This window comes from Cherax quadricarinatus, chromosome 88, assembly GCF_038502225.1.
Source record: "Cherax quadricarinatus isolate ZL_2023a chromosome 88, ASM3850222v1, whole genome shotgun sequence".
Classification (NCBI taxonomy): Eukaryota; Metazoa; Arthropoda; class Malacostraca; order Decapoda; family Parastacidae; genus Cherax; species Cherax quadricarinatus.
In genome coordinates this window covers 309054-320981 of record NC_091379.1, presented here as the reverse complement: position 1 = coordinate 320981, position 11928 = coordinate 309054, and the positions used below count along the sequence as shown (strand labels likewise).

The 11928-nt window shown below is 37.1% G+C and overlaps 1 protein-coding gene across 3 annotated transcripts in view; it reads left to right on the top strand.

Annotated features, from left to right (window-relative positions):
* Positions 1 to 10247, top strand: part of LOC128698554 (transcriptional activator Myb) — a 155292-nt gene extending 145045 nt beyond the window's left edge. Inside the window, exons 11-16 of one of the 3 annotated variants that reach the window (XM_070103797.1) lie at positions 1129 to 1482; positions 2076 to 2186; positions 2493 to 2672; positions 4413 to 4538; positions 5299 to 5382; positions 9237 to 10247. In XM_070103797.1, coding sequence (XP_069959898.1) covers positions 1129 to 1482; positions 2076 to 2186; positions 2493 to 2672; positions 4413 to 4538; positions 5299 to 5382; positions 9237 to 9359 — 978 coding nt within the window. In that variant the 3' untranslated portion in view covers positions 9360 to 10247. The remainder of the gene's footprint in view (positions 1 to 1128; positions 1483 to 2075; positions 2187 to 2492; positions 2673 to 4412; positions 4539 to 5298; positions 5383 to 9236) is intronic. The other 2 variants (XM_070103799.1, XM_070103798.1) reach the window with 2 other exon arrangements.
* The last annotated feature ends 1681 nt before the right edge of the window (positions 10248 to 11928 follow it).

Here is an 11928-nt window from a genome sequence, read left to right as displayed (position 1 = left end):
TGTGTATTGCTCCAGTCACAGTATTGTGCCTTTTTATTCCTTATTGTACATGATTTTTTCTCCCTACTGGTAGTTCAGCTTTTTCTACCAGTCTTGAATTTGAGAATTGGTACTATACTGTATGAACATTGAGATTTAATGCTTCTTTATGACTTGGAGGGTGTATAAATCTGTAGTGGAGGAAAGGTGGGGTAGAGGTCACCCTAGGAAAGGTTGGATGGAGGGGGTAAAGGAGGTTTTGTTTGCAAGGGGCTTGGACATCCAGCAGGCATGTGAGAGCATGTTGGGTAGGGGTAGAGACAAGTGGTTTTTATGACTTGATGTGTTGATGTGAGCAAGGTAACATTTATGAAGGGTTTCAAATAAACTGGTTGGCTGGACTTGAGTTCTAGAGGTGGGAAGTACGTACAGTGCCGGCACTCTGAAGGAGGGGTGGGAATATTTTCAGTTTAGAGAGGCGTCTGAGCTGTAGTGATAGTGAATGATGGTAAAAGTGGGCATGTAATAGAAATAGTGAGGTAAAAAAAAAAATGCTGCAAAAGCATTAGTTGTGATAAAATAAGACACCTATGAGTCAGCATTGACAGAAAGATTGTCTCTACAAGATTATATTAAAAATAATATGAAGATCCACTTTGTTTCACTCGTAAGAAGATGATGGTCCAGGACAGAAAGAAATATCATAAGCTGTTTCCAGATTTGTTAGTTAGTTGTAAATTGTTCCAAACACAGTATTGTTGTTTATGATTCTTCAATACCTGTAATATTTTGTTTGAACATAAAACATCATAATGACATGTGAGAGTTAGAACATGTTTGAAATTGGCTCCCAAATGAGACAAAGGAATTGAAGGTAAAAAATTTACTTACGAGTTAAACAATGAGTAGAAGCAAACTCCATTCAAGATATGACAGCTATTTCACCTCTCTCATGCAATGATAATAGCCCTGTCTTTTCCCCCTCCCTTACACGCTTAGAGGCTATTGTACCCTCTTCTTTATTGTGCACAAATTAATGATGAACAAAAGCATGTGTACATACATGATATATTTTTTTCACATTGAGTGAGTGTTTGGGAAGGTTGGAATTTCAATATCACTGTATTCACTGCCTCTTTTTGCCCTCAGGATCCCAATGAGTCCCTCCTAACAACTCCACAGAAGATGACTCCTGTCAAGGCGATACCGTTTAGTCCTTCTCAGTTCTTGAATAGCCCCAATTTGTCATTTGAGGACAATAATCTTACTTCCACTCCAATCCTTGGGGGAATTCCTGTATCTCAGTCTACACCAGTTCAGCCTTTATCATCCTCTAATCCTCCTCCTCCTCCTCCTCATTCCTCTACACCTTGTGAGCCCACTGGACAGCCACGGACGCCCAAGTCTCGTCGAGCTCTCCTCCAGCCTGCACCAAAAACTCCCACACCATTAAAGAATGCTCTGCGGGAGATCGAAAAGAAGAGTGGCCCTCTTAAGCACTTGGTGAGAATAATGTTACATTAATTTGAATATATCTTGGAGTGCTTTTGTGAGTCACTTAGAGGATGCCTGGTTGGCAACCTGATCAGCCTAATTATTGGTGTTTACAGCATAATCCACCATAAGTATCACAAAGTGGCTTACATCTCACATCTGGAAGTCCGTTAATAATTTCCCTTATACTGCATATAGAAAATGGGTATTGAAAAGCCTTAACCCATTTATGCTTTTCATTGAGTTTGTTTTGCAAAAGCTACTGTGCATTCTTTTCAAGTGGGGAGTCTTTTTCACTGCAGGTGTTGCTGCAGCACTTACAGTATTTTCCAGATTTTAATTTGCAGGTGTTGACTTTACATATTTGGGGATTTTTAACTACCATGTCTCGGTATACTGAAGAGTATATTCTTTACAGCAGCAGTTTTATAAAATTAATAGATGGTGTTGATCAATATCTGTTGGCAAATGTAATTTAGATACATTATCTGTAACATCTAAATTTGTTCTTAGGCAAGTTAAATATGGCACTCTATTGGGGCACATTTCTTTAGATTGAATTTGACATTACCACTGTAATATAGTGCTTGTTGTCCTCTCAGCCACAGACTCCAACCCATCTGGAGGATATAACAGAGATTATACGCAAGGACACGGAGGAGCGCATCAAGTTTGAAACGCCTTCGATGAATAACCAGAACTCTCGAAATCAGGTGTGCTTTCAGGGATTTTGATCTTGTTTTGGGAGGAAGGAAGATGATTGGATGAAAGGAAGAGTTCTCAGTAATAATTCAAGTAGAGTAATTATGTTGGGAGATAATATATAAGGTGCTCTTCTCTATTGTAGGAAAATGGTAAATTGCTACTCAAATTTTTCTTTGCAGAAAATACTGAATGGTGTAAATATTTATCAAAATTATTGAAAGTTTTTTAAGTCATTGGTAAGTGAAGATTATTAATTAACCTTTGGCCAAACTTTTGTAAGTGTGTGGTTTATCAGTTATATTTTACACTCACAGTCTAGTATGTGTGATAGTGGCTACGGTACTTTGAAGCGAAAAGCAACTTCTGCCATTGGTAAAGAAAACTCCCCCAGCAAGAAAGCTCGCAAGGTTCTCCTTCACTCATGGTCAACCCCAGGAGAAATACAGGTTCCTGGCTTCCGTGCAGAGTCCCTCACCCTAATGCCAGAGACTCCGGTAAGTTCAGATAGATTTTTATTAAAAACCATACTCTGCACTGCATTTACAGTTATTATGCTTATACAGCATTTATTCACTTTCCATAATGATTATGTAAAATGTTTCAGAAGTGTCCTAGAACTAGCATATAATACCAAGTTTGTTTGACGTGACTGATTTTCTGCTCTTGGCTCCACTTTCTAAACTGCTGTCAACCATCATAAATAGTTCCTTACTTATTGACCCTGTCATATCTACTCTTGAAGGTGTAAGGATTTCCTTTACATTAAGAAGACAAAGGCACAATACATGATTCGAACAGTACACAGACAACTCACATATAGGGTTGTGCATGTTACTTGTATATTCATTTACATTCTTGTTTTGTTCAATTCAATACATTTTTTTACCATCCTAAGATTAGAAAAATATTGTTAACTTGTGTCACACGTCTTTTTTTTTTTTCTATGCATTCCCTCTAGCCTCTACTTACATTGCAAGCTATGTCTCATATCTTGTTCATCATAATTGTTTGTGACCTGTTCCCTCGTTTTCCTTAGGTCACATTGTTTCCTTAGCCTTCCTTCAAAGCAGTCAGTACAGTATTATAGTGACACTGATAGTAACTGCTGTTTAGATGAATGGCTCAAGCCTAGTTGGGAACTGTATATACTAGGGAAAATGAAGTATATTGCTACCCTTGGGAAATTCTTCGTTATACTTGCCCATTCTGACATTTTTACCTTCACTGAGAAACCGTCTGTTTTTCAGATGTTCATTATGTGTTGGTAGTGCCTCTGACCCTGCTCTGTACTTCTTGTTTTTTATAGTTTCTTCTGGTACTCTGTGGTATTAGGGAAGTACAGATAGGAAGCTCTTATTTTTTTTTTTTTAACAAGTCGGCCGTCTCCCGCCGAGGCAGGGTGACCCAAAAAGAAAGAAAATCCCCAAAAAGAAAATGCTTTTGTCATCATTCAACTCTTTCACCTCACTCACACATAATCACTGTTTTTGCAGAGGTGCTCAGAACACAACAGCTTAGGAGCATATAAGTATAAAAGTACACAACGTATCCCTCCAAACCGTCAATATCCCGAACCCTTCCTTTAGAGTGCAGGCATTGTTATCTAATTTTAGATGCATCTTGAACACATCCAGTAAACCATGTTTCATCCAACAGAATGGTGGTAAGTGGAATCTGCAAGCATTCCTATCTTCACAGTTGTTCTGACATTCCTTCATGGTGTCACCTCACCCATTCTCTTCTTGACTTATCTTTCCACCTTGTTCTTGTTATGTGTCTCATTTCTATGATAGTGATGATAATTTTGATTTCTACAAGTACATGTACAATATATATAGGCCTAGCTGACATCAGTGACATACTATACAGAAAGCCCCTTGTTATGCAGAGCATTTCGGGCAAATTAAGTCAATTTTGTCCCCAGGATGCGACCCACACCAGTCAAGTAACACCCAGGTACCTGTTTTACTGCTAGGTGAACAGGGACAGCAGGTGTCTTAAGGAAATGCATCCTAATGTTTCCACCCATGTTGAGGATCAAACCACAGGCCTCAGTGTGTGAACTGAGTGCACTGGCTGTGTGCCATTTAACTCTTCCATGTTTCTTGACCTTGGGTGGTCTTTATCATTCTCATTTTGTGCAAATTAATACAATAATATGACATGTGATAAAATTTTGTGTATTGTACTATTTTTGACTTAAAAGGTTTTAGTAACTATGCTTTTCTTTGCAGAGCAAGAGCCTGATTGGTGATTCCTCTGTTCTGTTCTCACCTCCCTCCATCATCCGTGATACTCTACCTGAAGAAAACCATCCCCTGACTTCACCATCAGTCCTGGTAGACAAGTCAACTAAAAAGGTAAAATATTCCTTACTTTATGTAGTGTTTTTAAAGTAGGAAGATAGGTAGCAGTCAAGTAGAATGTAGTTAAGTAGTTTGCAGCAGATTTACAGTATATTTTATGTAATTTGGAGGATAGTTACTTGAAGCCTTTTAGAGAAGCTGACATTATAATTGTTTGAACTGGAGCAGAAGCCATCTTGGCCTAGTAGGGCCATTGTTGCTATTGGATTTGTTCAAGCACTTTCTTCCTTCTTTCTGCTGCCCTTCATGCTGTTACTAAGGATCCAAGTTTGACATGAAGGTATTGGTAAATTAGATATAACATGTTTGGAGATTTCTATAGATACCGTATTGAATAATAATGATCGAATATTAATCTTAAGCATGTAGGTGGAAATTGTAGCATAGCACTGTTAGTTTCATTTATTTAGAGAAGTAAAATACAGGAGGACCCCTCATATACAGCATCCTCATTTTTGTTTTCCACATTTTGTCGTTGCTCATTATGTTCTACCTGCCAGCGGGTGGAACAGTGGCTCAGTTGAAAACCAACAAAAATGTGAAACACCAAAAAGAGATTCTGTATATCTGGGGCCCTCCTGTACATAGTAAGTTGTTGAATTTTATTGACAACCTTTGGTGTGAGGACCAAGAGGAGGAAGCACACCTGATATTTTATAGCATGTGATAATTGGTAGAAACAAGGCAGGCTCTACCTTATTCTTCCCTGCCATTCACCATCTGATAAGAGCTTTCGTCCCCCCCTCCCAACCAGCCGAGAGATGGCGAAATTGGAATGGGGTGCGTGAAACGGATAACCTTCTCGGAGGGCCAGACCACCAAGGCCAACCTCTCGAAGGTAAACGCACACTCACTCTCTTGGGGCCTGTGTGTCTTGTGGTTGTCAGTTATGACAAACCATTATCTTGGCTTCTTGAAATTGCACCAATTCCATTTTTGGTTGAAACACCTGGTTTTGTTTTTGTTTTGTTTTATTTTTTTGCTTTTTGAGTTTATAGTTGAGTTAATGCATGTTTGTTTTTCTTGGTGGCATGTTGTGCATGGTGGCATCATCTATTAACACCAGGAATACCTACTTTATTTATTAATGCTTCAAACAATTAAATTTCTTTTTTTTAATTGATATTTAGCATTCTTGATTGACTGTCATCTATTAAATTGTCTGCACCTATTTTTTTTATTTAATTTTTTTGTTTTGCATCAGTTTTGCCTAACATTTTTACTTTATAATTTGGTTTTATTTTATTTAACCTTTATTTTAAAGGTAATATTTTGAGATATATCTTCCTTCCAAGTACAGTGCAAGATTTGCTGTGTTTATATGTTACTTCATCTTACGTTGTGAGTCAATCCCTGTTTGTTTTGTACCAACCCAACTCTGTAATTAGCGGTATCTTGTGTCTAATAATGGACTCTTACTATAAAATACTTGCCCACATTCCAAACAGAAGATTATTATAATATTTAGCATAACATATCCAGGAACATCTTGTACCTAATTAGAAACTGACAGCCAAAGGCACATTGATCCTGCCATTAACTATAAGTTTATTCTAGCCATTAACATGTGACCTCAAAAATTTCTAAATATTACAGTTATTATTATACAGTGGACCCCCGGTTCACGATATTAATCCGTTCCTGAGAGCTCATCGTAAACCTAAATTATCGGAAAGCGAATCAATTTTCCCCATAATCCATGCAAGACACCCAAAAGTATGAAAAAAAAAACTTTACCACATGAAATATTAAGTTTAATGCAATAGAAAAATTACAAAAACAGCAATAACAATAGAATAATTGACACTTACCTTTAATGAAGATCTGGTGATGATTGATGGGATGGGAGGAGGGGAGAGTGTTGAACCTATTGTTTAGAAGGGGAACCCCCCTCCATTAGGACTTGAGGTAGCAAGTCCTTTTCCGGGGTTACTTCCCTTCTTTTAATGCCACTAGAACCAGCTTGAGAGTCACTGGACTTCTGTCGCACAACATATCTGTCCACAAAGGCCTGTACCTCTCGTTCCTTTATGACTTTCCTAAAGTGGTTCACAACATTGTCAGTGTAATAGTCACCAGCACGGCTTGCAATAGCTGTGTTAGGGTGATTTTCATCCATAAAGGTTTGCAGTTCAACCCACTGTGCACACATTTCCTTAATTTTTGAAGTAGGCACAATGGATTCCACAACTGGCATAGGCTTCTCAGGGTTAGCCCCAAACCCTTCAAAATCTTTCTTAATTTCCATACTATTTCTCACCTTTTTTACCACAGGGTTGGCACTAGAAGCTTTCTTGGGGCCCATGGTGACTTATTTTGCAGAAACAAGCACCAAAAACAGTGATAATATGGAATGTACCGAATGTATCCTTAGATGCGCGCACACTGGCTGGCTTGTAAACACTGGCACACACGTGGCAGTTCAGGCCACACATGGACACATCTTGTACGAATCGTATCGCATACCGGGTTTTGTAATGGGAACTGAGGGAAATTTTTGGCGATATAATGCATCGGATACCGGATTTATCAGATACCGATAGCATCGCGAACCGGGGGTCCACTGTAATGGGGAACTGCTAAACCCATAGGAATCAGTACCTTAAAAATGCAGGATAATAGGTTTGATCCAAAGAATGGGAGGGTAGCTCCGTTTCCTTGGCTCAGGAGCCCTTGACTATCAAGATACTTTACCACTAATCTATGAACTATGAATGCCAGTAAGCGTTTGCCCCTTAATTTAGCTTGCAGATTATAATGTTTCTTGACATTCATAAAGTTGTAGCTAACTTATCTGTCGAGGAGGATCACAACACAAATAAGTCACACAAAGGACTGAAACTTATGATGTTGATTTGGTTCAACTTGGGCCATTAATAAATCAGAGAAACGTGAAAGGAAGGGAGCTAATATACGTATATGTGATCTACTCAAATCTGGCTCAATATCCGGTGTTAAAATGTATTGAATTTATCTATAAAATATAAATCATCATTGTTTAACTGCCTTAACACATAACAAACTGTGATTCTATATAATGCTAAAAATACAGTAAATACTAGATTTAATGGATTTCGCAAATACCGTATCTTATAAAAATGTTACCTAATGTTTGCTTTCCAAAATTTGGGTTATTAAATTGTTTAAGCCATGGTATTATAAACAATTCTTTACAGTATTCTTGAATTCACAAATTTTGATCATTCAACTTTTTTACTGAAAAGTCTCCCACAAATAACATACTTTTTTTTAATGATTACTTTTTGGCTTGATGAATAACCTCAGTGTTAGAAACCTTTGGAATTTGTTAAAAATTCCCAAGCCTCTTCTTGATGGACATTTATTTGAATGTTAATATTGATAAGGTTACATAGGTGATAAAAGATTGTATGCCAACTCTTGGCAGGAAATCACAGCTTTCATTTCATCACTCATTTGTAACAACTCAAAATAGTCCCTTTATCTCTCCCATCTCCACCTTCCAGTTTAACATTTCATCACTTACACACTTAACTGCTAAATGCATTTGGATCATTTAAGTGAAGGTGTTTGACAGGGATTTCCGTAATGACTTGTTTGAGTTTGCGGAGGAGGAGGATGAACTTTAGTTTTTGGTGTGACATCTAACTTTCAGATGACTGATATGACTTGAGTTCTGTATTTGTCTTTTTGATCTCTGTACGGAGTTTACATTCAGTGTTATTACTTGGTTCATTCCGTGTTTTTTTTTTTTTTTAACACCTTCCGTATTTCACCAAATCAGGGTGACCTGAAAAAGAAGAAATGTCAAGTTTCTAATTTTTACATTTAATAATTTTTGTAGAAGGTTACTAGCCCCTTGCTCCAGGCATTTTAGTTACCTCTTATGACACACATGGCTTACAGAGGAAGGCCTGTTCTTTGCTTCCCCGTGGAGATTTACTACTGTTGTATGGAGAATAATTTAGATAGTGCAGGCATTGAATTTCCCATCTAAACAAGAGCCAAGCTAACTGTTCTCTATAAACCCCTTTATTGACAGTCTATTATTGTCCTCACACCAACACAGCTTGAATGATCACTGGCCTTCACTTGTATGTAAGTCTTAAATATGCTTAAGCTTCTATCTCTCAGTATCTCCTCAAGATCAAATAAGTAATTACAAATAGGAAATAGAATGAAGATAAATGGTTCAGAGAACCAACAAGTTGACAAATTAGATACTTATGCAATGCTCGAGTATCTTTATTTTGGAAACATTTTGCCAACCTTTGGCTTCCTCAGTCATGCCATAAACCCTTCCATTCACTCCTGATTTATACATACTTTTAATTGCTTTTAATTCAAAGAGTAGAATTTTTTTTTAATTGGTTTGGTTATATAGAAAGGAGAAAGAGGGCCTTTGACTTTGCCTTGAAACTCTATCAAAGGCAAAGGCATTCTTTATCCTATCCATATAACCAAACCATCTCAACAACCACACTCATCTACTCTTTGAATTATTCCTCTAATGCTTTCATGCTGTCTTCTAATTTCTTCATTGTTTATTCTTTGCACAATATTAAAACTACACATTATTCTCAGGTATGATAGTTTCCGCTGCCTTGCTGGAATATTTATGATCCCCATGACATCCAGATGGAAGTGTGGATGTCATATGTTTTTAAAGTAGAACATCTTTTATGAGGAAATTAATTTTCGTTAATCTTACAGCTGGATGTAAGGTGGGAGATGGTGGCCTGTGGAAAGACAGAGAACCAGCGCCGTCTGACCGAGCAAGCACGTCAGTTTGTCAACCAGAATGCAGCATTGAAGCCGCGTTCACTCAACCTGTAGATCAGCCACCCAGAGAGACCACAGTAGTTGAATTATGGTAGTTGGGTAGAAGCCTGAGTACTTGTTTACCTATCACTTGAGGTAGGACAAGTGCTCAATCATGAGAAACCACATTGTATGAATATATTTTGATTTCATGGTAAGTGAATCAACATAAATAATGATTGCCATCATGCTTGAATATCCTTCATGAGTTATTCAGTTATTTACAAAAGGGCGATATACCACACTCTAAAATTAGCCATTTTTTTTAAGCTTGTATGCCTTTTTTATCTTTAAGTTAGTAATTTTCCTTAGCTTAGGACATGGGCATGTTTGTTGTTAGTGGATTACATCTTTGTAATTTTGGAAATTACTAAAAAAGGCACAAAAAAGGGAAACAAAAAAAGCTTCAGGAACCATTCTCTAATGTGCATTATTTTATGGAGTAATGAATTTTTTAGGTGAAAGAATTTAAAATTTAATAGGCAATCACCACAATTACTAAATTTGCTATAAATCTCCATATTTTAAAGTTTTAATGTAATGTTACTTGTGGTCCCTCTGAGAGGCTTCCCTGCATGGCTAAAAGACACAGAATTTTGCCTTAGCATAGGACAGAAGAAAACAAGATCACATTCTGTTCTGCAAGGGTAAGCTAATGCATGTTCTCTTGCAAAGTAGATGCATTTCTTGCAAGAGTAATATGAGTTGCATACCTGTTGAGAACCAGAGTGTTTGTTCCTGTACTCTGCTGAGATGATTGTGTGTTGTTCAAGATCATGTTGAAGGTTAGTGTGCATAAGAGGGGGTTGTATTGGTGAGGCAAACCTCTGTGAAGGTTAGTGTGTATAAGAGGGGGTTGTATTGGTGAGGCAAACCTCTGTGAAGGTTAGTGTGTATAAGAGGGGGTTGTATTGGTGAGGTCAACCTCTGTGAGACACTAAATTCTCAAAGCTACTTTTTTAATTATATTACATTATTATAATGAAACTAGTATCTTTTAAGCTTAACATTTTTGTACAAGTGTGTATAATTACCTATTTTTTGTACAAGAGTGTACAAATGTGTTTGTAATTACCTATTTATATATACAGTATATATAAATATCACATAGTAGATGCTCAATTATTCAAATTAATTGGGTCAGGTCTTAAGATAAAAAAAATGGATAATAGAGATTATCCCATTTTTTAGACCCTTAAATAGATTTTATTAGAAAAAATAGTTTAGCGCATTTACACGTACTTTGTGGGAGAGGGACACGTTATATGGGAGGGACAGTAACGGTAACCACTCTGTGTATTAGTATACATCACAGCAGTTCCTCAGTGTTGTTGAAACACCTTTCTCACTGGATGAGAAGTAACTATACATTATATGGGAGAGATTCACTAGTGGTTTATTGACAAATGTCATTAATGCTGCCATGTATATAGAAACTAACACACTGAGAGAACCCCTTTTGGTGTACATACCCTCTTCCCTAACAGTAATTATCAGTTGTATGAATCCTCACACTAATTCCACTAAGAAAAGCAGCATTTTGTTAGTGTAAATATTGGTAATGGATGTTACAAACCAGGTTGCTATGTGTCGTGGAAATCAAATTATTTTTTGGTCTGGTGGCAGCTATGTAGCATTGCTTAGTAATAATCGTAGAATTACCCACAAAAAATTAGATAAAAGGTCACATGCAGCTAATGTGAAATTTCATTATGGTAAGGTTTTTGCTCTCCAGGAGCTTTGTCAGAGCTCTGGAGAGTGAAACGTTGCCACAATAAAATGTCACATTAGTTGCGTCTGTCCTTTTACCTAACATAGTATTGCTTGCCACTGCCACATTTTGCTTATGTTTGGGAGTACATGTGGCAGTCAGACTGCAATCCCCTATACAGAATATATTATATCACTTAAGCAAACATATAATGCATTTTTAACATTACTTTATTCACAAAAAACCCAAACCCATTTAAATCATATAGTGCTGTTAACCAGTAATAATTGTTATTATTTATTAAAATATAATTGCTTTTATTTTGTATTGATTTTTTCTGTGATTACAAACCCAGATAATGGGGAATCACACGTTCACCTGAAATTTGTAACTCTTGCTTCACACGAGTGAGTAATGCTTATATCCAAATTTGAGTGTTTGATTAATTAAAATGCAAATAATAGAGTGTCTACTGTGTATAATAAATGTGCATTCTACTGTGTATAATAAATGTGCAAATGTACATACACACATATGTGAACACACACACACACCACAAAAAATCACTACCTAAAATTGTAAACGTTAGGTGTAAACAAATCATGGGTGTACTTAGTGTCTCACACTGCAGGCCTTGCTAACACCTTCGTCTGTGCATAGTACTGTATATGTAATAGGAAAACAGTTATTTTCAGACCAAAGTATCGCCAGCACAAGAGAAGCATCTGGCAAGACTCTTCCCAGTAAACTTGGAAGGGCTACCAGTCTTGAGCTAGCGTGTAATAGTTAGGTAGAACAACTGTGAATGGGGTGTAATATAGGGAGACTGTATTTTTATCTACAATATACAAGCTTGGGTTGGAGGCCGTAAGG